At 44.9% G+C, this 25,792-nt stretch overlaps 1 protein-coding gene across 1 annotated transcript in view; it reads right to left on the bottom strand.

The window, feature by feature from the left end:
- Positions 1 to 25,792, bottom strand: part of ITPK1 (inositol-tetrakisphosphate 1-kinase) — a 129,115-nt gene that overhangs the window by 43,742 nt on the left and 59,581 nt on the right. Inside the window, exon 3 of the mRNA XM_080991471.1 lies at positions 13,201 to 13,326. Coding sequence (XP_080847597.1) covers positions 13,201 to 13,326 — 126 coding nt within the window. The remainder of the gene's footprint in view (positions 1 to 13,200; positions 13,327 to 25,792) is intronic.

Here is a 25,792-nt window from a genome sequence, read left to right as displayed (position 1 = left end):
GAAAATATAAGGAATATTGCAAGAATGTAAATATGTTTGAAAAGGTATTTTAAAAGGCGATACTGAATTTGGGGAATGCGTAGATAAAAATTTAAATACGGATGATTGTCAGAAAAGCTGAGGGAAGTCCAAAAGATGAAAATATGTCATTTATGAAATTGTTTGATTGGAGATATTTGTGCAAAACTTAATAAAAATTTATTTTTTAAAAAAACAAACTTTGCTTCAGGATGAGAACAGAAATCGCGCGGCAGCAGTGGGAAGCCCCATTAGCTAAAGTGGCGCTTCAGGTTAAGAACAGTTTCAGGTTAAATACAGACCTCCAGAACGAATTAAGTACTTAACCCGAGGTACCACTGTATATTCTTACATATGCAGCCAAGTCTGATAGCTACAACAGAAGGCCATGTTATGTTGCTAAAGCCACAGCAAAATGTAAATAAATTAATCATGACAAAGTTAAATGAAAGGCCATTATGTCTAAGCATCTGAGTGAAAATGGCATGGAGCACAATACTAGGGCATGAATAGCAAGTGAACTAACGCAGCTGAAGCTGCTCTCCGTAATGTGCATTTTAAGCAAAGATAAAATCAATAGCCTCTAAAGAACTGCTCATGGAGCTAAAAGCATTTTTGTAATGATAGCGCATGCAGAGCACCTTCTTGAACATGCCCAAGAGTACAATAAGAATTGCATACAAGCTGTCCAACGGCCTGGGTGTCACACAAGTGTGCAATTATATCTGGAAACGAAATATGCCATCCTCAGAATCTAATTTAAAAAGAGCAAACATCTACTAGGGCTTATGTGAAGAAAAGCAAGCCAGAGAATAGTCAGGCTACGGTGTATGAAGTGGATTTTGGAAAATGTTTTCTTTTTTTCTGAATGAAAGCAATTCAACAGCTTCACAGACCATTTGTATTACTTTGGGTGGGTGGGGGTTCTAGTAGGAGTAGTAGGAGTAGTAGTAGTAGTAGTATGCCTCTAATTTTTATACTCTATTGAATAAAACAGAAGTTTTATTATTAGTTTCATATACAGTGGTACCTCGGGTTAAGTACTTAATTCGTTCCGGAGGTCTGTACTTAACCTGAAACTGTTCTTAACCTGAAGCACTACTTTAGCTAATGGGGCCTCCAGCTGCTGTCGCGCTGCCAGAGAACAATTTCTGTTCTCATCCTGAAGCAAAGCTCTTAACCTGAAGCACTATTTCTGGGTTAGCGAAGTCTGTAACCTGAAGCGTATGTAACCTGAAGCGTATGTAACCCGAAGTACCACTGTATTCAGTAGATCTTCCTATTTGAATCCTATCACAGCATCCCCTGGATTTTGATGCTTTCTCATTTCATTCTTATCTCTCAGGGTTCCCATTGCATTTCTTTCTCTATTAAATTTGCACTAGATTGCCACTGTGTTGTTTCTCAGTGACAGGGACTGAAGGACAGCAGCCGGAAATGAGAAGGGCCACAGAATATGTGGGATGCTTCACTTCCATGGCTCTGGCAAAATATTGGGTACCACTGCAGGAGCAGAAGATGAGGGAGGGAACTTTTTCTAATTTCTCTGCTTACCTCATCGATCACCAATCAAATCTGGCCCAGCAGAAGTGGGGAGATAAGAATCTGGCCTACTGACCAGAAAAGCTTCCTTGCCCCTGGCTTATCTTGTTTACTTTTTGACCGAATTGTCTTCTCATTATATTAGCTATCACAAGATTTAGTGGTGACCACCAACATGGATGGCTTTAAAGGGGCTTAGACAAATTCATGGGGAATAAGGCTATGAATGGCTACTAGTCAAAACTGCTTAGAGGATTGTTGTTGTTTACAATTAAGCGGCATACAAATTCTGTTCAAGAAAACAAAACTGAGGCTGTAATATTTCCAATAATATCAGTTGCTAAGGAATATGAGTGGAAGAGTGCTATTGCACTCAGGTTCTGCTCTTTATTTTATTTATTTACTTCCTTACATTTATATCCCACTTTTGCCATCATGAAACCCAGGGCAGAATACGTGTAGTAGCCAAGGAGTCAATCATCCAGACACTAACCAGAGCCAGTCAAGCTTAGCTTCATCAAGGTGGTGGCCTGATGTAACTGTAACTTGCGGCCCTGGAAAATTTGTTGGATTCCCATGGGCATCTGCTTATCCACAATTAGAGAACAAGATGCTCAGCTATATGGTCCTTTGGTACGTTCCAGCAGAGTTACGTATTATTAAGTTACGTATTATTAACCCGACTCTGGGGTTGCAGCGTTCATCTCGCTTTACTGGCCGAGGGAGCCGGCATACAGCTTCCGGGTCATGTGGCCAGAATGACTAAGCCGCTTCTGGCGAACCAGAGCAGCGCACGGAAACGCCGTTTACCTTCCCGCCAGAGCGGTACCTATTTATCTACTTGCACTTTGACGTGCTTTCGAACTGCTAGGTTGGCAGGAGCTGGGACTGAGCAACGGGAGCTCACCCCGTCGCGGGGATCTGAACCGCCGACCTTCTGATCGGCAAGTCCTAGGCTCTGTGGTTTAACCCACAGCGCCACCCGCGTCCCTTACGTATTATTAACTCAAGCTTAATTTATTCCAAACTGAGCACCCGCTTTCCTATTTCTACACCTGAGCCTTCTTTTTTCTCTCACTCTGAATAATACTTGCATTCTTCCTTTTCCTCCAAATGCTGAACTGTGAGTCCTCCAACTCTCCCCCCACTCCCACTCCTTTCATTCAAGCCCCAGCAAAGAAAACCATACTGGTATCAGCCTGAAATGTCTTTTGTCTTCTACTCCTAACAGTGCCTTATTTTATTCTTTCATGGCTTGATTACTCTCTCTTCTTTCTGATTGGCATCTCTCTCACCTTCACCCTGGATCTCCTTTCTCCCACGTTTCCCCTTCATTAGAGAATTCTATTCATTTGCTTCCATTTCCTTAGCTGATCCAATTTAAGTTGCTGCTGCTTCTTTTTGTTCATTTTTTAAAATCTCTTCACTTCCTTTTATCTATCTTGGCTTCTTTCTCTTCATTTGCCTTCTTGTTTTGGTTGAGTCTACTGATAACGTTCCTCTTGGTTAAACCTCAGGTTGCTTCCTGTTTCACCCCTTCTCTGTTCCTGCCCCCTTTTCTCTGGAACTTGCACAGTCTGTGCTTCCTCCTCCTTGCACACGTTTCAGCAGCCTCTGAAAACTTACCTTTGCTACCAAGCCTTTGACATCTGATCTCTGCCTCTCCATCTTCCTTGTACTCAAAGGAACATAGGAAGTTGCCTTGAGTCACCCACTGGTCCACCTAGATCTGTACTGCTCAAAGCATCTCTGCAGGGATCGAGCAGGAGCTTTCCCCAGCTCTACCTGGAGACACCAGGAACTGAAGCTGAGACCTTCATAGAAGCATGGAATTGTATAGTTGGAAGAGACCACAAGGGTCATTCTAGTCCAACCCCTTGCTATGTAGGAATCTTTTTGCCCAACGTGGGGCTCAAACCCATGAGCCTGAGAGTACTATGCAACTGAGCTATCCCATGCAAAGCAGGTGCTGTACCACTGAACCATGGTCTTCCCCTCTACCCACAAAGGCTCTTCTAAAGAAAAGATATGGGCAGTGTTTGCTGTTCTTAATATAACCATTGCACACTACCTAGATTCTAAGGTGCTTCATAAATTATAATTGTGAATTCAATCACTTGTATCAATCATGTGTTGGGTTGCATGCATCCAGAAGGAACATCCCCTCCTCAGAGGATGCTCCTGATACTGGAAAGGGAGCAGGCAGGAGACATCTTCTGAATCTTCTATCCCCCTAAAGCACCTTGCACCTTTTGCAATTGAATTCCCAGGTGGGGGCAGGTGACAGTGTTAGAAACTCAGATATATAAGCTAGGTGTCAAATGGCACCTTAAACCAGGGTTACAGTCACCAAAACGGAATGCCTAGTTGCCATTTTGGAGCCAGCTTTTTCAATACAACTTTTTGTTCCTGAAATTCATTCTGATTGTGCAGATAAAATATAATGGATAGAATTCTGCACAATGTGTGGAAATAGTCAGTATCCAAGGATCCCCAGGCATGCATCTCCAGGTAGTGGAGACGTCAGGTGCCATCCTGGCGACTAGGCATCTTCACTGGATTGGCAAATGGCCAATATCCAGGTGCAAAATGCACCTGGCGAATTTCAAATGCTGGCGGGTGATGACTCTCCGAAACAGTGAGAAGAGGGGCTCTGTCTTCCATCCAAGCAAAGAAGAAGCACTCTGAGGGACACATTTTAGCTAGACAAATAAAATAAAAACTATCAAGGAGGTAGAAAACAGGGCTGGTGAGGGGGATGGCCTGGGAAGAAGTTGGGAGGCTGAGGAAGGTGTATAGCCAGGGGACAATTCTGAGGGTCAGATAGGTTCTCCATCCCTGGCCTAGCTACCGATAGCCAATTGTGACCATATATGAATAGCTACATTGTGGGCTCTTCCCCCCCTGATCACATAAGAAAGTGACAGAATGTTGGGAACTGGCTTTAAATGATAATGATGATGATGAAAATAATAATAATAATAATAATAATAATAATTATTATTATTATTTACCATCTGGCTGAGTTGCCCCAGTAGCTCTAGGCAGCTTCCAGCATATATAAAAACACAGTAAAACATTAAACCTTAAAAAGCTTCCCTTAACAGGGCTGCCTTCAGATTTCTTCTAAAAGTCAGATAGTTGTTTATTTCCTTGACATCTGATGGGAGGGCAGCTTCACTTCTTGAAGCGAGGGAACCACCAGAAGGCCCTCAAAGCTGGATCTCAGTGTCTGGGCTGAAAGATGGGGGTGGAAACACTCCTTCAGGTATACAGGGCCAAGGCTGTATAGGGCTTTAAAGGTCAGCACCAACACTTTGAATTGTGCTCAGAAACATATTGGGAGCAATGTAGGTCTTCCAGGACCGGTGTTATATGGTCTCAGCAGCTGCTCCCAGTCACCAGTCTAGCCGCCGCATTCTGGATTAATTGTAGTTTTGAAGTCACCTTCAAAGGTAGCCCCATGTAGAGCACATTGCAGTAGTCCAAGCGGTAGATAACCGCATGTACTACTCTGGTGAGACAATGCACAGGCAGGTAGGGTCTCAGCCGGCATACCAGATGGAGCTGGTAGATAGCCGCCTTGCACACAGAATTAACCTGTGACTCCATGGATAGCTGTGAGTTCTTAAAGGGTTAAAATGTGGAGTCCCGGCAATTACACTTCAAGGGGTAGAAACCCCCTCAGGAGATGGTTGGTGTTGACCCTTCCACTGCAGGAGGGAGGGGGAACGTTTTATTCATGTAGCTGCTAATTAGTACACAGCTTAATTTAATATCCAGTAATGAGCCCAAGGGATACCCAGTTGCGTCAAGTAACTCCAAGGTCAAATGAGTGGTGTTTTTACATTGCCAAGCACTGATGAGGATTTCTTGCTCCTGTTTAGTTATCACAGAAGCTTGCAGCACTTGGCGGAGGCTTTTCATCACAGAGCACACAAGGGGTAGGGGAATTGCCAGTTATACATGGTCCAGAGTCAACTTCTTCTGCAACAACCATTCCAACAGGAAGCCTGCAGAGCTGATTAGCAGGTGTGTAAGGGTGTCCCCATGAGATAAGAATGTTCTTCTTGGCATCCATCTGTCTCGAGAGACAATGGAGTGTGCCTCCAGGGGTGAGCAGCACCTGGGTGGAGTGTGTATGGAGGTCCTGGAATGCCCAGATGACAAGACCCACCTTCTCAGCCTCACTGATGTGGTCCAGAGGAAAGCAGAGCAATACATTAGGCACCAGCTTGGCTGCAGGAGTTGCCAGAAGGAGGCATACAAATTGCCACCCAACCATCTTACGGACTCTACTCCAGATCTGTGTAGTATTTACTCTGAATATCAAATGCTGGGGATCACAGGTAGGAAGAACACTGTTGTACTCTGGTCCTGCTTGCGGGCTTCCCAGAGGCATCTGTCTGGCCACTGTGACAACAGGATGATGGACAAGATGGGCCTCTATCCTGATGCAGCAGAGGTTTTCTTATGTTTTCAGTAGGGAGGGAGAGGATTAGCCCAAATAAAGACAACACAAAAGTCCCAGGGCAGACGAACAGTACATCCTCTAAGTCCTCTGTCCTGGGCTATGGAGAACAGAAATACCTTCACTTTTGTACTTGGTTTAAGTAGTCTTGCAAGAAGGTACTTAAACTATATGTCAGCGAACTGCCATCGGAAGGAAGGGAGGTGAAAGGGCTCACACAGGTTGGGAGAGACTCAGCAGCTGAAGAGGGAACCAGTAGGGGGAGAGGAGGTGAGCTGAGGGAAAGTGAGCTGGAGGGATGGCTCAGAGACACTTCCAGCGAAAACAGTGGGGAGGTTTCAGGACCTCCTGTAGGGACACCCACTCCTCGCCGGAAACTGTCACGCAGAGAGTCCAGAAGACGTGTTTCCGTTAAGGAGCTTTTATGTTGGAAGCGATTCCGAAAGCAACCACTGTCGGAATCTGCCAGCGACTGACGGAGCCATGTTTAAGGGGCTCCGTTACAGACAGAGGTTTGCAAACTTGACCAAACTCTGAGGGACTTGGATTTTACACACAAGCAGCTCATCGTCCCATCACAGCATTCCGACAGTCTCCGTGAGCAGCTTGTGCAGGAGAAGGCATCATGAGCAACCCAGCCGGAACCGGAGAAGCAGGAGCTGGAGCGGGTCCAAGCCTGGAAGAAAGGAACCGGGCGTTGGAGGTCCAGCTAGCGCTGCAGACGGCGAGGCTCGAGGAGAGGAGGGCTCAAGATGCAGAGAAGGGGAAAACCACCCCGCTCGCCAGAAAGTTGCCAGGATTGGTACAGAAGTTTGGGGGGGAGCCCAAGGACTATCATACCTTTAGGATAGAGATGCAATATGCCCTTAATCTGCAGTTTGATGACTTTCCCGACGAGGAATCGCGGGTGGCTTTTGTGATTGGGCATCTCGAAAAGGGGGCGAAAGACTGGGTGAGGCCCCTGATGGCAACGAATAATGACATCCTGAAGGACACGAGGAAGTTTTTTCGTGCCATGGATCTGATGTTTTCCAGCGATATTGAGCAGGGAGTGGTACGCAGACAGTTAATGGCGTGCAAACAGGGGAGCCGATCTGTTCGTGAGTACTGGACTGAGTTTACCATGTTGATCCATAAATTGGGGTGGGATCTATCGGCGGAACCCATTCAAATGCTCTTTGAAGAAGGGCTTTCTTCGGCTGTGAAAGACGAACTTTCCCGGGCGCCCAGGGCGGAGTCTATGGACCAGCTGACCAAATCAGCGCTGACCATAGGAGCGCGCCAAGAGGCGAGAGCCTTGGAGAGGCGGGAAGGGAAGGGGGAACGTTGGAGGGAGCTTCGCATTCCAGAGATTCCAGAGCCACCGTTCCCGCCGGGAGAGCCGATGGAAATTGGAACAGCGCGCGTGCGCGCAGTTTCAAAGCCCAGTGAAGAGCGGAAGAAGGAGGGGAAGGGCGCCAAGAAATGTTATCTCTGCCAACAGCCAGGTCATTTTGCCAGAGTCTGCCCCCAAAGAAAGGAATGGCAAGGAATGGCGGGAGCTGTTGGGGAGAGGGAGGAAAAGGTACCGGAGCAAGTAAAAGCCAACGCCTGGCTGCCACCGTCAGGGCACAGCAGCCAGGCCAAAGAGCAGTGAAAGTGCCCACGCCGGAACCTCCTAAACCCGCCCTAGTGATAGAGGTGTTACTAGAGCTGCCTAACGGACACCCACTAAAGATAAAGGCGCTATTGGACTCAGGCAGCTCCTGCAATTTCATGAGTAAGGAGTTTGCTGCTGAGCACCAGATACAGACTATCCCTTTAAGTAACCCTTTGCAGGTGACCACGATCGATGGAAGGGAGCTGCTGGGAGGAGAAGTCAGCCAGCAGACCGTCCCAATGATAATGAGGGTAGCAAGACACACTGAGCTAATAGCGTTTAATGTGGCTACCTTGGGAGGAGCTCCCATTATTTTGGGGATGAGCTGGCTAGCGTTACATGATCCGCTAGTGGGCTGGCATCAGAGAGTGGTCTCCTTTGGGTCAGCACATTGTCTAGAACACTGCAAAGAGCGGGAGGCTCAAGGAGGGGCCAGAGCCACTCTAGCAGGGACGGAAGTAACGGAGAAGGGGAAGGTTCCCCAACAATACGCCGACCTGAGCAACGTCTTCAGCGAGAGGGAGGCAGACAAACTACCCCCACATAGACCCTTTGACTGTCAAATCAATTTACTCCCTGGGGCACAGCTCCCTGTAGGCAAGCTGTACGCCATGTCAGACAGAGAGATGCAGGAGCTAATGGAGTTCATTGACAAGAACCTGAAGAGAGGGTTCATCAGAGAGTCCAGGGCGGTGGGGAGCAGCCCAGTGTTTTTTGTGGATAAAAAAAACACGGACAAACCTAGACTTGTAGTGGACTTCAGGGCCTTAAATGCAGTGTCAGAACCAGTGACTTTCCCGATGCCCAGAATTGATGACATTTTGACAAGGGTCAGGAAGGGAAAGATTTTTACTAAACTGGACCTGAGGGGGGCGTACAACCTGATACGAATAAGGAAGGGGGATGAAGGGAAAACCACCATGTTCACCCCTTTGGGGGCATTTGAATATTTAGTTATGCCCTTCGGCTTACAAGCAGGCTCCGCGTGCTTTCAATCGTTTATGAACCACGTCCTGGGGCCTTTGCTTTACAAGAATTGTGTGGCCTTCTTAGATGACGTGTTAGTATATTCAGAGAATGAGGAGCAGCATGTAAAAGACGTCAGGGAAGTGTTGGGCAGACTGCAAGCCAATCAGCTGTGGGTGAAGCTAGAGAAGTGTCAGTTTCATGCCAAGGAGGTAGAATTCCTGGGGTACCGCTTGTCGGACAAGGGATTGGCCATGGATCCTGGCAAGGTCCAAGCGGTACTGGAATGGAAAACACCGAAAACAAGGAAGGATGTGCAAAGATTCCTTGGATTTGGAAATTTCTATCGGAAGTTCATCAGAAATTTTGCCCACTTGACGGCGCCCATTACGGACTGTCTCAGCAGTAAGAGGAAATTCGTTTGGACGGCGGAGGCAGAGCGAGCTTTTGAGGAGCTGAAAAGGGCGTTCGCTTCGGAAGAACAGCTCCTGCATGTGGATTTACAAAAACCGATGCGAGTGGAAACGGACGCATCAGACCGGGCTGTGGGGGCGGTGCTTCTGCAGCCTGGCAAGGAGGAGTCGGAGTGGAGACCGTGTGCCTTTTTTTCGCGAAAGCTGAACAAATCTGAGAGGAACTACACGGTGTATGACCGAGAACTACTAGCCATTCATGAAGCGTTCAGGAGATGGAGGCATTTATTAATTGGGGCACAACATAAGGTGCAAGTGTGCACGGACCACAAGAACTTAGAGTATTGGAGAACGGCACAAGTGCTCAACCAACGGCAAGTGAGATGGGCCCAGGAGTTCTCCAAATTCCACTTTGAAATTTGTTATGTGCCAGGTCCAGAAAATGTTAGGGCGGACGCTCTCTCACGCAAACCTGAATATTTGGAAGGGGAGGGGGCACCCGAAGAGAGACATGTCATCCCAGAGGACCGCTGGGTGTGTGGGGCGGCATTGGTGGGGCAAAGAGAACTGGTAGAGGAAACAGAGAATGATGAATACGCCCAGAATAAGCTCAGAGGTCTTAGGGGTGAGGGAGAGGAACCAGGGGGTTTCGAGGAAAGAAATGGAGCTTTGTATTACAAAGGGGCACTGTATATCCCTGAAGGAGACTTAAGGGGGAGGGTACTCAAGCAGTTGCACGACAGCCCCACGGCGGGGCATTTTGGACAACACAAAACCATGTGGTTGGTCACCAGGGAATTTTGGTGGCCTAAGGTGAGGGAAGATGTACGGGAGTATGTAAGAGGGTGCGAGCAATGCCAGCGAGCCAAAGGGGAGAGGCGGGCGCCGGCGGGGCTATTAGAACCCTTACCAACCGCAGAACGACCTTGGGAGGCAGTGTCGATAGATTTTATGACTGATCTGCCGAAGTCCAAGGGGAAAACAGCCATCATGGTGGTGGTAGACCTACTAACAAAGATGTGCCACTTTGTAGCCTGCTCGCATGCAGTCACGGCGGAAGAGACAGCGAAGTTATTTGTAGAACACATTTTTAGGTTGCACGGGGTGCCATTGAGGGTGGTCTCAGACCGAGGAAAACAATTTACTTCCAGGTTCTGGAGGAAGCTCATGAGCTTACTGCAGGTGGAGGTCAACTTTTCGACTGCCCGGCACCCTGAAACCAACGGGCAGGCGGAAAGAGCAAACGGTGTCCTCCAGCAATACCTGAGGTGTTATGTCAATGACAGAGAGAATGACTGGGTAGAAAAGTTGGCGCTGGCGGAATTTGCCTACAACAATGCCGAGAATGTGTCCACAGGGATGAGCCCCTTCTTGGCTAATTATGGGTGTCATCCCAGGGCTTTCTCAGGGGGAGAAGGGGAGAGATGGAGCGTCCCGGCAGCCGAGCTTTTTGTAGAAGAAATGGAAGCAATCCATCGTCAGCTCCAACTCAACTTAGAAAGGGCGAAGGAAGAATACAAGAGGCAGGCAGACAAGAACCGAAGGGAAGGTGAAACCATAAGGGTGGGAGATAGGGTATGGCTGTCAACCCAAGGGTTGCCGTTCAAAGGAGGTTGTAAGAAATTAAGACCCAGGAGATTGGGTCCCTTTGAGGTCATTCAACAGGTCAACCCAGTGGCTTTCAGGCTCCGGTTACCCAACCACATGAAACTGCACCCAGTATTTCACAGGTCGTTACTGTCACCGTATGAGGGGGGACGAGAAGGGATGGCCACTCGGGGACCGGTCATAGAAGAAAGGGAATGCAGCAGCCATGTGGCAGAAATCCTCAACGCCAGGTGGAAGGGGGATCAGGTGGAGCATTTGGTAGCGTGGGAAGGAGAACCGGAGTCAGAAAACACTTGGGTAATGGCAGAAGATATCAATGACGAGGTATTGATAGAAACGTTCCATCAAAGGTTCCCAAGGAAACCTCAGCCTGTGGAGAGGTTCCGGAGGGAATACTTTGGGACCACCGATGAGGAGGAGGAGTTGGAAGGATTCCCGGACTCGGAAGGGGAAGGGGAGATGGACTCTGAGGAGGAGGAGTACTTCGAGACCAGGAACCGCAACAGGTGGAGAGAAGTGTTCGAGACATCGGAAGATGAAGGAAGTTCATTCCGGGGTTTTGCCTCCTCACCGCCCGTAGAGGAGGGGGCGGGAGGGGGTGAAGGGGGCCCTGGAGGGGAGGTGGATGTCAGGGAACTGCCATCGGAAGGAAGGGAGGTGAAAGGGCTCACACAGGTTGGGAGAGACTCAGCAGCTGAAGAGGGAACCAGTAGGGGGAGAGGAGGTGAGCTGAGGGAAAGTGAGCTGGAGGGATGGCTCAGAGACACTTCCAGCGAAAACAGTGGGGAGGTTTCAGGACCTCCTGTAGGGACACCCACTCCTCGCCGGAAACTGTCACGCAGAGAGTCCAGAAGACGTGTTTCCGTTAAGGAGCTTTTATGTTGGAAGCGATTCCGAAAGCAACCACTGTCGGAATCTGCCAGCGACTGACGGAGCCATGTTTAAGGGGCTCCGTTACAGACAGAGGTTTGCAAACTTGACCAAACTCTGAGGGACTTGGATTTTACACACAAGCAGCTCATCGTCCCATCACACTATATATAGTTTAAAGTGCATTTCTTAAGAAATCCACTTTTAAAGTACAGCGTAGAATAGTTTCTGTGAACAATAATTCTCTTGCTTTGTTTATTTGAAATATGCTACTTGGCTGCAACCATTGTGCAAAGGTCCTCCTGTATTTATTTTGTTTAAAATGGTGCTTGCCTCTCAATACCGAACAACTGAAAGCTTGTTTCCAGCTAAGCTATTTAATACGCTGAGCTCACCCAGCCGACGGCAAACGTCTTAAAGCTGCAAGAGCATCAGTTGAAAACTTCTGCTTCGAATGCAAAGGCTGGCCAATTAACTGGAACAGCTCCTCTTAATTTAAGAAGGTATCACCTTGAAGTTTTTGTACCAAAGAAAGAAAGAAAGAAAGAAAGAAAATGTCAGCAACATAAAATGCTGCAGTCAGGACTTGCAGAAGCAGTAATTCTCAACATCCATGTCAGGTGTTTTTTGTACCACCTGCACATCCAAAAGGAAATGCAAGGAATAGCCAAGGGAACAGGTCACATGACATGTTCTGAAAGATGCCTGTGTTTAGCTCCTTAACTGCATTCACTCTTCCTTCTGCTGCAGACCATGGTGAGAATTCTTTCTGGTCCAATCCCAACCTCTCACAGGCTAACTTTGACATCACAATGACTTCAGGTGACTCCCCCCCCCTTCCCTCCCTCCCAGGTCTTCTGAAACCCTGTTCAAAGTGCTACTCTGCCAACCGGCTGAGCCTGCAGAAACAGCCTTTCAGCCAAGCCCTGCGCTTACCTGCGCAACACCTGACATCACATATGACACCAGGTGGGTGTGATTTGGCCACAAGGGGAGCCCTAGAAGAACCTAACTGTAGGCAATACAACACTGCTGCTAGGTCTAAAGGTGCAACTACAAGGAACATATGGCACAGGAAAACCACAAATAAATCCCTCCCCCCTGTAACTTTTAAGCTCACTTCCTCCCATGCTGAGACAATAATCAAATTGAGCACTTTCCCACAGCTGCCAGCCGGTAACATTGAGCAAGGTCAGAACATCTACAAGCTATAGTTTGTAGCAGCTTCCCAGAGTTATACATAACATGTAGTTCTGTCCCAAGATATCAAATTCCCACTCAACCCCCACCCTGAACACAAGACAACTCGGGGCATTTCCTCTTTTGGACATTTTTGCTGGCACAATCACAGGGCTGTAGATGCATACCCTGGCAAGGGAACAGTGCTCACCTATGCGATTTGCATCTCTTCACACTTTCAAGCAGACCCAAGTTTACCAATGTGCTAGAGGGGAAAGGAAAATTCGCCTTCGGAAAGTGCAATGGGCACAGACGGAAGGGCGACAAACGTTACATGCAATTCTGCTGCTTTGCACATCTGAATGCTGTTCTGCAATACAAGCAGAAGGCCATAGGACTGCCATTTGCAGGTGGAGGGATAGCTTAACCAGACTCTTCTTCTTGCCCTTTGCATCTGCCATAAATCACAACAAGGTATCAACTATGTTACTCACCTGAAACCTGTGAACCAGCTCCAGCGACTGGCTGTCATTTTGGTCAGCTTCAATGATGACGTCCGTCAGTTTGTGTATGATCACATCTAATGGACCCTGATCTTCTATCGGTTTGGTAAGGTCAAGCTGGAAAAGTAAAAAAAAGCAGGAAGTAGGTTTATTCTGTGTGAGATCAAATCTGGGTGTTCAGATGGAAACTCAGCTCCAGATATAAAGATACGGAGAATATTGGAATATCATGAAGCATAGTTGAACATGCCAACCTGACCTACTGAGCTGGGCCATCTACACACCTGCGTCACGTTGGCAGTGGCATTCTAAGGGGTGTTCAACTAGTAGCCATGAGCTACCATTTCCCAGAACCACTGCAGTCAGAATACAAAGATGTTTTACACCAGTTCAGCTTATTGATCTATCTTGCTCGGTTCTATCTACTCAAGACAGTAGCTCTGCAATATCACCAGGCAGGCCTGTCTTCTGCAGCCCTACAAGATACCTGCAAACTCATTCCTGTTTTCTTCAGAATGGTCCGAAGGCTCACAGTATGGTTAAGTTTCCAGCCAAAGCTAAAGCTTTTGTACAATAAAATATCTCCAATGCCACCTTGACCTGTCTTCCCTCTTGTGTCTGCATCCCCCCTGGGCACCAAGATGAATCTTAAGGCACTCTTGTCCACTGTCATGCACTCAATGTTTGCACCAAGGAACAATTGATCTTACATATCCAATTGTGAGTTGGGAAGGATTATGTAGGAAGACATCCAATCAAATGCTTAAATGGGCCTCCCTCCCCACCTCTCACCAGCAAATGAATAAAGCTAGACCGTGTTGTGCCACAGGAACAGAGAAGGAGGAACTAGGCCAAGGCCACTTCTGTAGCATCTAGCCCAGGGGTTCCCAAACTTGTGGCTTGTGGATCATCAGTGGTCTGCAAGCTTTATTCAGATGGTCCATGGTATGTCTGTGGATCTGTGGCTGAAAATGGGAGATGACACACCCATTGCACTGAATATTCATACTGATTTTTAATTGTATTTTTATTGCTTCTTCATTTAACAATACAGTGGTACCTCGGGTTAAGAACTTAATTCATTCTGGAGGTCTGTTCTTAATCTGTAACTGTTCTTAACTTGAAGCACCACTTTAGCTAATGGGGCGGCCTCCTGCTGCCGTTGTGCCGCCGCTGTGCGATTTCTGTTCTCATCCTGAAGCAAAATTCTTAACCCGAGGTAATATTTCTGGGTTAGCGGAGTCTGTAACCTGAAGCGTATGTAACCTGAAGCGTATGTAAGCCGAGGTACCACTGTATAAATAATTTAACTTATTCAAATTATTAAATTTAACTATTATGTAGAAGAGCAAATTTCAGGAAATGGACATTGCATGACAAACTATACCAGCTGAAATCCTCTCTTTTTATACATCTACTGAAGGTCCTCTTTTGCATCTAACCACCTCAGCAGGACAGATTCACTTTTGAACACGCAGGTGGGGCCTGTCATCGTCATTTGCAGTTTGGGCTCCGTACTGATTTGGAATTAATTGAGTGCACTGTTATTTAATGCGGCCAAGCAAAGATAAGTGTTTTTAAAAAGAAAGAGGAAATCCAGAAAAGCTAAGTAGTAGAAACAGCTGCATTTGCCAATGCCAAATCACCACTCTAAAATCCTGGGGGGAAGTGCATGGGCGGAACCTGCCTTTGTCTGTGTGTCCCAATAGCACAACGACCTTAAATCTACAGGAAGTGCATGAGGCTCAGCAGAAGAACACAAGACCCTAGTGAGGCATTGGCAAGTGACCCTGAAATAGCAAAATTTAGCATGCGCAGAAGCATCCTTTTAGGCTCACTTATATCAGGTGATCAGGTAGGCCTGCAGGCAGGTTGCTCACAGCACTTAAAAAAGAAAGAACTGTGTTTGCTTCCGTTTAAACTCAACTTTCCCTCCACAGCCCCCAAGTTCCTCAGAAGACAAGCAGGATGTAACAGAGACAATTAAGTTCTAGTGTCGTTTGCATGCAACGTAGGAGACAGAAAGGCAAACAAAAGTTTCAGCACCACAAAGCACGTACTGAATCATGCAGCTGAGTATAAGGCAACAACTGCACATGCAGAGCAAGAGACGGAAAAAGCACTTTGGTATTGCAGAGTCACAAAGAACTTTAAGCTGTTATAAAGGAGGAACTTGAGACTCAAGGGCTCTCCTGTCCTCCCTTTCCAAGCAGCTGTAGGAAACGGGACTATAGTTCAACGTCACAGCAGGGAGGCGAGGAGGAAGGGGAAGAAGGAATCCAGCAGTAGCCTGCAAGAGCCATTATTCCCTCACCCAAAATAGCGTGAATGTAAACAATCCAAATAAGGATGAGATAAGAAGCTGTTGTTTTTTAACCATGCAGTTGCTTGGTTTGTATTAATGCAAACATGATGCAATTATTTCCCCTGCTACAAATTCCAATGTGTACTAAAAGCTGGGGAGCATCTAATGAAGAGAGGAAGAACCTGTGGCCCTCCAGATGTTGTCAGACTACAAATCCTATCAGTCCCAGCCAGCATGGCCAATGGTCAGGAATTGTGGAATGACATCTGGAGGTCCGCATCATCCACAGGCATAACAATGGATGATGGGAGTTGTAGTTCAGCAACAACTGAAGGGCCAAAGGTTTCTCAGTCATGGTTGAGACCAGTGTTTCCCAAACTTGGGTCTCCAGCTGTTGTAGGACTACAATTCCCATAATTCCTGACCACTGGTCCCACTAGCTAGGGATTATGGGAGTTATAGTCCAACAGTAGCTGGAAACCCAAGTTTGGGAAACACTGGTCTAGATCAGTTGTGAGGAACCTTTGGCCCTTCAGATTTTGCTGAACTACCATCCATCATCCATGAACCATGATCCATTGTTATGCTCCTGAGGCTGATGGGAGCTGAAGTTCAACAACATCTGGAGGATTAAGGTTGCCCTCACCTGGTCTAGTTTGCAGGCAAAAACTCATGAAAAAAATTGGAAGGCAAAAAATTGAGGTTTTGTTTTTTAAAGGCGAGCGGGGTTCACCTCCCTGGTCTACAGGTATGCCTTCTATGTACTGTATTCCTTGTTATGGGATGTACATTACAGATGAATCAGCTATTTGGCCATCACAACTTTAAAATCCTCATATTAACCTGTTTACTGCAAGGATTATTCAATTCAGAAATCTTTACCCTAAGAGATGTGAGGGTCAAGCGTGCAAAGCATCGCACTGCTCATATTTACCATATCCACATAATAAGTAAAGTTCTTGCACAACACAAGGTTAAGAGAAATAATTAGCCACCTGAAACCGCTTGAACACAAGGAACAAATGCTCAGTATGTTGCTCGAGTTTTCCTCTAAATGGGGAAGGTTATTTTGCCCAAAGTGCTTGAATAGGAGAAAGAGCTGCTCTGTATGGTGTAAGCAGATTTCTAAATGCGGAACAGGTTCTCTAGATCGTGACCCCAAACAGCGAGAACCAACAGCTTCGACCAATATTGCAAAGATTAAGCTGTTTGCAAAGAAGTTCTCCATGTTCTCAGAACAATTCATAGCTGTAGAAAGTAAACACTTCTAAACTGCGCGAGGTTTGGAGCTTTTCCACCTTTCCTTTGTATACTGGCATGAAAAGTCCTTACATGAAGCCTTTTCAGCAGAAATATCAGCTCCTGTCACAAGTCTGACAAAGTCTAGTGCACATTTCTGATGGCCCTCTGCTGAGCAAAACAAGGAGCCAGTGTTTCTCCTTGGCTGGAATTCCAGCCCCTCCTGCTTCCTGGTCTTTGCAGCATCTCTCCAAGTTTTCCCTCACATCTGACATGTTCACCCCCCAAAATGTTAAGGTTTATTCCAGAGAATTCAGCGCATTGCTCTCACTCTCAGACTCTGGACCCTGCAACTAGAAGACAAAAGCTGCCAAAATAAAAGAAAGGACTCCAGGGCAAGGGACTTTTCAATGCGGGATACAGCGAGGGAGGTGTAACATGGCAAGAAGAGATGGGTGGTTATTCAGTGAAAGGAAATAAAAATCTTAGAAAGGAAAGAATGCCTTAAAGGCTGTAACAATTCATAATTGGCCACTTCATGCATTGAAACCCCAGCTGCCATTTCTCTATGGACATCTACCATTTTTCTCCTGCAATTGCACCCTAGCCACAAACTTTATAAATGAAACTTTTTATTCCCTGTGTGTGCCTAGAATTCTTTTCCACTTTGTGTGTTCCTGTTGTAGAGAATGCTCTCCACTTTCTTTTTTATTTTGGTTATAATAATGACCTGCATTTCTGAAGTTATTTCTAGGGATTACTAAGATAATGTATCTATGAAGCCCTATATAGAGGACTATAAAAATATGAAGGTTTTTTTTTTTTTTTGCTCTTACAGCAGTTTTAGGGAGTGCAACTCAATAACTCTTTTGATTTCTAAACCCAATGTGGTTAACATCTAACTTGCATTGTACTGATTGGAATTAAAGTTTAACGTTTGGAGGGTGTCAGAATTTAGAGTTCATGACTGCACCTCATGCTATAACACCTACAAAGGCAAAAAGCATTTCTATGTTGTTTGTACTTCACTCCAGCATCAGATTTATGGCACTCTAACATATTTCCATAAATTGTACAATTCAGTGCTGGTAATTTCAGTGTTCTCTGGCACCGGGTGAGCCTTCTTCTGAACAGAATGTACAGCGCCCGTCTACATTGACCTTGGCCAAATTCTGTATATGGTATTCCTAAGGCGGTTTGTAATAAGTATGATTGCTCACTTAGGGTTACTGAGCCAGAATAGCTTGTTTTTCTTCTTCCTTTGCTTCAACATTTGAGATTTCAGTTTATCACAGTCCATCAAGACCAAGCAATTTAGCATGCAGCTTCCTGGGCAATTAAAAAAAAAAAGCAAGCTTCAATTCAATCCTGCCATATAATCTCTTACCAATATATTCTTATTACAGTGGTACCTCGGGTTACATACGCTTCAGGTTACAGACTCCGCTAACCCAGAAATAGTACCTCGGGTTAAGAACTTTGCTTCAGGATGAGAACAGAAATAGCACGGCAGCAGCGGGAGGCCCCATTAGCTAAAGTGGTACCTCAGGTTAAGAACAGTTTCAGGTTAAGAACGGACCTCCAGAACGAATTAAGTTCTTAACCCGAGGTACCACTGTATTACATTTTTATCCTGCCATTTTTCCAAACAGCTCAGGGCAGTGTACACTGTTCTCCCACATCCCACCTATGTTATCCTCACAACCACCCTGTGAGGTAGGTTAGTTTGGGAGATGCCTGGCTGGAAATCGATCATGGAGATGCCTGCCTACATAGCTGTCGTGACTAAGTGCTTGAACTCACTACCGATACATGAGCTTCCACCTTTAGAAATGCTTCAGTAGACACCAGCCTAAGGAGAAGCAAATTGCCACCCCAAAATCTAGTAATATTATTTCATCCCTATCTGAAGACGAAGAGTCCTCTGTTGTAAGCAAGAGAAATCCGTGCCTCTTTAACAGTAACAACTTCATCAAAGAAAATTGCCCTGGAACTGCAGAGCTGAAGGGGACCACACGTTGGTCTCTGCAATCGGCCAGGGAAACAAGAGCCATGGGAAGCTTCTCCCTCTGACATCCAGAAACAACAATATGGCAAGGTGCAGAAGAAGCCAGCCCCATCCATCGCCCAATGAAGGAACAGTTGAAGAGAGTTTGCAACCCTCAACCCACCCCCAGCCAAGAAGAGCACTCTGTTCCAGTTGCCCTGGGATTGCAGAAGAAAGCAGAAATACAAAACTCTGGCCCCATCCATGGGTCAAAAGACAAAGGGGGCACCAGCTGCTCTCCAAACAAGAGCAACCAGCAAGATCAGCCTGGTCTGAAACAAGAATAAATGCTTCTTAGCTCACCATTTTGCTATATTTTCATGCCGCGTCCTTTTCTATGTATATCTATGGGTTTTTTGCTTTTGTTTTTTAGCTTGTAAGCCTGAAGACAGGACTTCAACTTTATGATTGATATAAGCCATTTTGGGAGGAAATGATTGTCTGAAAAAGTGGGGTGTAAGTAAGCAAGCAAGCAAGCAAGCAAGCAAATAAATAAATTAAGTTAAAGTGTGTGTGTGTGTGTGTGAGAGAGAGAGAGAGAGAGAGAGAGAGATGTGATTTTAGAGTTGGGCAGCCATGTTTGTATTTAAACATCAGTGCACCTTCTCAAGCTTTGAAAACCCTGCTGAACCCCAATTGCTCAGTCACAAAGAAGCTTCCATAAAGTGGGATTAGAGGTTTATGTAGCTGCAGATGTCATGTAAAACAATTTCTCAGCTAAGACAGGCCCGAAAGCCTTTGCCTGGAAGTGCATGGGTGTGAACCCCAGGCTTAAAGCAGGTGTGCCTAACTGACAGCTGCAGGGCAGACACAGACTGAAAGCTGCACCAGCAGTTAGAAAGCCACACATGTATGACTGGGAAATGACGATAATGGATGTATTAGCAAAACGTAAAGATCTGCAGCAACTAGCCTATCTGACAGCAACCAGACAGACTTTAGAGCCATGCTGTGCGTGCCGCTTGTTAAGTCGTTTAATCAACTTTAATGTGTTCCCATATCATTTCTACCCACTTGGAAGAGATCTCCCCCCTCCCCTCCCCTTGCCGCCGCTCTCCCCTCCCCTGTCCGGTTGCCAAAATCAGCTCAGCTATGTTAATACTTGCAGCAGTTAGCATGGAGCCAAAGGGCACCGAGGCAGAACTGGTGGCATGAAAACCTCCCTTTGTGACAGAAGAACTATCCTGATCCCGTTGCAAAGGGCAAACTCAGAACAAACCATTGCAGAAGCTAATCAAAGAGTTGAAAAGTTCAACAAATGGGATTTCCATTTATCCCTCCCGCCCTGTTCTTACATGCTGCAGTTAAGTCATCTAATTATCCATTCTGGTTCTGCTGAAACAGCAGAGGGTCGAGAAAGGAAATATACTTCCATGTGGAATTTTCCCAGTTTTTTCTCCCCCTTCAATGTCTGCCCGGACAAACATCTTTGCACTGAAACAGGGAGCAACTTTCACCGTGAAAGAAAGATGTCAAAGCACTAAGTTTCCTATTCTTCACAGAACTGGAAAACCCCAAGATGGAGAATATCTGTCCAATCCAGTACAATCTGATTATGAACATCTGGATGTTAAAATAACTTCTAGTTGCTATTTTTACATAAGCCTGCACCAGGTGGAGACATTCATGAGGAGGATGGGCGATACTTTTGTACTATTCTGCATATAAAGTATTTGCATTACAGTGGGCAAGTGTCCTGCTTCACAGAGCACAGTCTTCTGTTTGAAGGCATTCTCTGTTTGGAACGCTGTTGACAGAAGTCACCCATCAAAATAGCTCTAAGCAGCAGGCTAAGCTAATACAACAACTGCCCCAGTCAGTCTCTCTCTCCATTAGGAGATGTATTCCTATTTAAACTAAATTATAGCAATTTCTAAATTTTCATCTATGCATATAAATTAGCATATGCAGATTTTATGACCCCTTTTGAGGGGGTTAATGCATTTCCTCTCTCTTTAGCAATGCATAAATAGGCAGCCTAATTTGTGTGAATACTACAAAGTACATTCCCCTGCCCTCTCTCTCCCCACCAGGGAGGAGCATGTTCAATAAAAGTTGTATAAGAATATACCAATATTCAACTTTTCCCTGATTTCTACAAAATTTCTATTGATTTCTATTTTGGATAGGGGCAACTAGGGGAAGTATGACCATATGTGAATATGGTGGGGAATCTGTGACATTCTAGATGATATTGGAGTTCAGCTCCAGTCAGCATGGTGAATGGTCAGGGATGATGGGATTTGTAGTCCATAACATCTGGAGGGCACCATGCTCACATTTACCACATTAAGGCAGAAACCTTTCCCAGTCCTTTGATGGTCTTCAGCTAAGTTTTATGCAGAGTAGACCCACTGAAATTAATTTCATGTTCACTAATTTCAATGAGTGGTATTCAAAATTTAATTGCATACCACCTCTTATTCCCAATATTCTTCAACTAGAAGTGCAAGGGTAAACACTTTAAACAGACTGAAATCATATTGTACTTTTGGAAGACAATATTTTATTTTATTTTGCAAAATTGAATAAATAGCTAGAGACTATATTTCTGTAAATTCATTGTTGTTCATTCCTCTTATTTTTGCTCTTAAATTCCTAGAGCTTAGTCATTCTTTACCATATGGTAATACTAAAGCTTTCCACTTTGGGGGTAACAACATCCTTGCTGCTATAATCATATAAAATGAGAAGTTTTACATGTTTCTTTTTTTTGCTTAAAATAAATAATAACAAAAAGGGATTTAATGGTATATTATATTGTAATGTTCTTAAAATTTGTTCAAAAATCATTTTCCAGTATCTTTGACTATGCCAGCACCACCACTACATATGAAAATATGTTCCAGACTCTCTCTTACACCTTTCAGCAATGTTTAGACCAGTCCTTACTTACAACTAGGTAAGTACAACTACTTACACCCTTCCGGGGTGGCGCCATCGGCATGGCAGACTCCCTCTGAACTGGAGGGACTAGCTCTGCGCGAAACGGGTCTTTTCCGCTACGGCGAAGCGGGGACCCTTTTAAAAATCACAGGCGGATGAAGCCTGTGACCATGGGACTCGGCGGGCACCCTTAGCGCCCCCCCAACCCGCAAAGGAACCCACTAACGGGCTCCGAAGCGAAGAGGGGGAAGCGGCGCGGTGCTGTGAGTCAACTGCTATTTCCGTGGAGCGAAGCTGCACAGCCGTTTCCGGAGAGCGCTGCCTTTTTCCTGGGACAATTTGGCTTCTAAAATAAGCACCCGTGAGTACTTAAACTTTGAACAATTGGACTTTAAATAAGGACTTGTGAGCAGAAAGGAATTGGCCTTAAAAATTTTACTTCAATTTGGTACTGAAACGGGAAGGTCTAAACAGGAAGTCGGCCTTCCGTTTCTTTGTAGACAGAATAAAGCAAAGACAACGTAAACTAGAGCTCAGAAAATCGCCTCTAAAGGGTTGGCTTTCATCATTTAAAATTGTTGAACCCCCCTTCGGCAGCAGGAGAAGAAGGGGGATCTTTTTTGGACTGTTTAAACCTGCAGAAGTGAGTTTAAAGTAAAGTAACTTTCCACCGTCCTGATCCTGGAGCGGGGTGTCAGGACTGACGTTTGAAGCTCATTGACCAGAGACAAACGCTTTTGACAGATAGCTAAAAGAAGAGGAACATAGTGATTCCATTGTTTCCTTTCGCACCTTAAAGGAACAAATATTGACAAAATATCTGAAAAAAGGAAACTCTGTTGCTAGACTTGTCTTTAAAAGAAAGATCAAATAGAAGTTTTCCCCCTAGAGGGAGACTGTGAAACTGTAACCAACTCCTGGGAGCTGGCAGCTGTTACAGATTACAATCGTGGGAATAGACATCTAACCTTGCAGGACAATGTATTCAGAAGCTCTGTTGTGTGCTTTCTATAAAACAAATGCCCTACTGGAACAGCTACATGAGAAGACGAATTTGATGGCTGATTCGATTAGAAATTTTGAACAGGCAGTGGGAAATTTTGAACAGGCAGTGGGAAAATATGTGGAGCCCACCCAGGAATTAAATCAGGAGTGTGCCCTGACAGGACAGGCCCAACAGGAATATGAGCTTTCGGATTTGACAAATGAACTTGGAAAAAGCCAGATTTGGAAAGAAAAAGTTTGGTTTGGTTTGGAAATGGGGGGTTGGATAGACCCTCCTATGCAGGGATTTTTGGACTTTTCAAGTCTGGCAATGGGCCGTGAGATGTTTGGGATTGTGGGGGCTCTCAATTTTGGAGGGTTTTTGAAACATGTTTTTAAATACCACATGGAATTTAGTGTCGATTATGGAAAAGGGGCTGATCTGTCGAGAAGGGTCAAAAATATTGCTAAGCTGGAGTTCCCACGAGTGAAACGAGCAGGAGACAAGGGAAAATACAGTTACAAATATGAAGAAGAGCTGCGGAAGGGACATGGAAGAGACTTAAGGGCCTCGGATATAAGGTCACCAGGTTAATGCGCCAGATCGATGGGATAATAAGGACTGACAAACCCGGGACCAGGAGGAAGGGACGCTGGATGAAGATTGGATTTGTTTTTTATTTCTTTTTTTCATCACTAGGACTGTTTTATAAAATTGATGAATGTTAGAAAAATGTTGGAATTAAATTATTTGGCTTTAGTAAAAATGTTTAAAGAATTATGTAAGAATATTATGGTTATGAGAAGTTGGTAAAAATAAGATTTAAGTTTTAAGTTCCAAGGTTTTTTATAGTAAGATAAGATTAAAATAGTTTAAGGTAATGTAATGACAGAATATTATGAAATATGGAAAGGATTTGCTGTGACAATTAACAACCAGGACACAAGGAAGGGGAGGAGGAGGAGGAGGTCAAGGAAAGAGGGTAATGACAGTTGAGGAGTTGAAAATAATGGATTTGTTTTTAATTGTTTTTAAATTTTTGTGGTGTATTTTTGTTTTTTCTCTCTCTTATTTTGTGTATTTGTATGGTTGGAAGTGGCTTGTTTTTCTCTTTTTCTACTTTGTTTTCTTTTGTAACTTAAAAAAAATAAATTCCTTCAATAAATATCATTTTTTAAAAAAAAGGAAAGCATCTACACATAACTTCAAAACAGTTTTCTCTTATGTTTGCATTTAATGAGAATTTATGGGCCTTTCTCCAAAGCGTTCCCCAAGTTTCCATCAGAATATAATATCCAATCTCTTGTTGCTGTTTTATCGGGCATTCTTTTAACTTGTTCTGGTTCTCAGTCACATTACAACACCAGGCGATAAATTTTGGATAGTGTCTGTATTTCTAATTTTAAATATGTAAGCCACCCTTGGAAGAATACTACTCTGGAAGGTGGCATATAAATGTTTTAAAATAAAACAGTCCCAACAGGGAGTACTGCCCTCTGATGAGATAAAAGACTTTGTCTCAATGCCAGCGGCCACCTTTTGTACACTGAATAGAGGCGCTGCCATCTTGCCCTTCGCCTCAGGCAGAACAAAGTCTGGGGTCCGCCCCAGTTGCCTGGCATTATCAACTTTATATTTACAGCTCCAGGAGATTCCAGGTTCAATAGTTCAGGGTACATCTGATGCCATGTGAGATACCATCCACAGATACGTGAGTAAGTATCTGTAGTTTCCCCCCACAACATCAAAATTTATCTTTGTTTCAATGCCAAGGGTATGAATTAACCAAAAGCAAATTCAGCTGCTCTCATTCTAAAGCATTTCTCTCTAAAGAAGTTGACTTGGCTTTGTTATCTTAAAATGTTGTCAATACAAACAGAAAAAAATAAAAAGTAACACCACCACATTCTGCCTGTGGGTATCCTCTTCCAATGGTAATAATATACAGTGGTACCTCAGGTTACATATGCTTCAGGTTACATACGCTTCAGGTTACAGACTCCGCTAACCCAGAAATAGTACCTCGGGTTAAGAACTTTGCTTCAGGATGAGAACAGAAATCGTGCTCCAGCGGCGTGGCGGAAGCAGGAGGCCCCATTAGCTAAAGTGGTGCTTCAGGTTAAGAACAGTTTCAGGTTAAGAACGGACCTCCGGAACGAATTAAGTACTTAACCCAAGATACCACTGTACAACTATCTTTTGTTGTATATTATTGTATATTATTTGCCCCCAACATTTCTCCTTCAATCCTTTTGTGTATGGGAACTACTCAAACAAAAAGACAGCACTGGCCTAGTAAAAACTTAATGGTGACTGCCTGGAAACCACATCCATGAAAATCAGTAGCCGATCCCATCCCCACTTCTCCCTCCTTTCCATTGTTTACTTTAATGATATCAGTGTCTCACTGACCTGTAGCTAGGACTCTATGAACATTATATGTACCTTTGTTATCTATGAAAATCTTTCAATAAAATCAATCAGAAAAAAACACAACGGTTTAGCACTGCACCTACAATGATGTGAGTACAAATAAACAAATCCCTCCTTGGCCTTCCATTGCCTTTGGTATTTATTTCTTTGCATTGGCATGGATGTGGGCCACTTTAAATGCCCGCCCGTTTAAAGCCCACTTAAGCCCACTTCAAATCCTTGTTGGAAAGCAAGGATTTATTTATTAAATTTATATACCACAGGGGCTTTTTTCAGTCAGAACTCAGTTCCAGAACCTCTCAGGTGGGCGCCATTGCCATTCTAAGAGAACAAGGGTGAGAAACAGCACCTCTTTTTCTAGAAAAATAGCACTGCATACCACCCTTCACCTGACAATCACAGGGCAATTTACAGTATAAAAACACAAAAATACATAACTTGGGGGATGGGGAAGGATTTGCAACCGAAGACAGCAGGGAGCACTGACTGCAAGTCCTGGTTTGTAGGTGCGCGCGCTGGGTCACTGACTCAATGTGACCGAGGAAGAAGAGAAAACAATACAAACATAAATATTATCTAAGACAGCAAGCAAATATAACACTTTTAACACTTTATGAAATCACTTATCCCTGTCAGTTACTTTCATTTAGATCACTGTCATTAGCCTGGCTCACAGAAAATGCTGAGC

The sequence above is a fragment of the Podarcis pityusensis genome (assembly GCF_964106645.2).
Source record: "Podarcis pityusensis genome assembly, chromosome: 1".
Lineage (NCBI taxonomy): Eukaryota > Metazoa > Chordata > Lepidosauria > Squamata > Lacertidae > Podarcis > Podarcis pityusensis.
The sequence above is the reverse complement of the archived record's forward strand: the minus strand, read 5'-3'. Positions and strand labels throughout refer to the sequence as shown.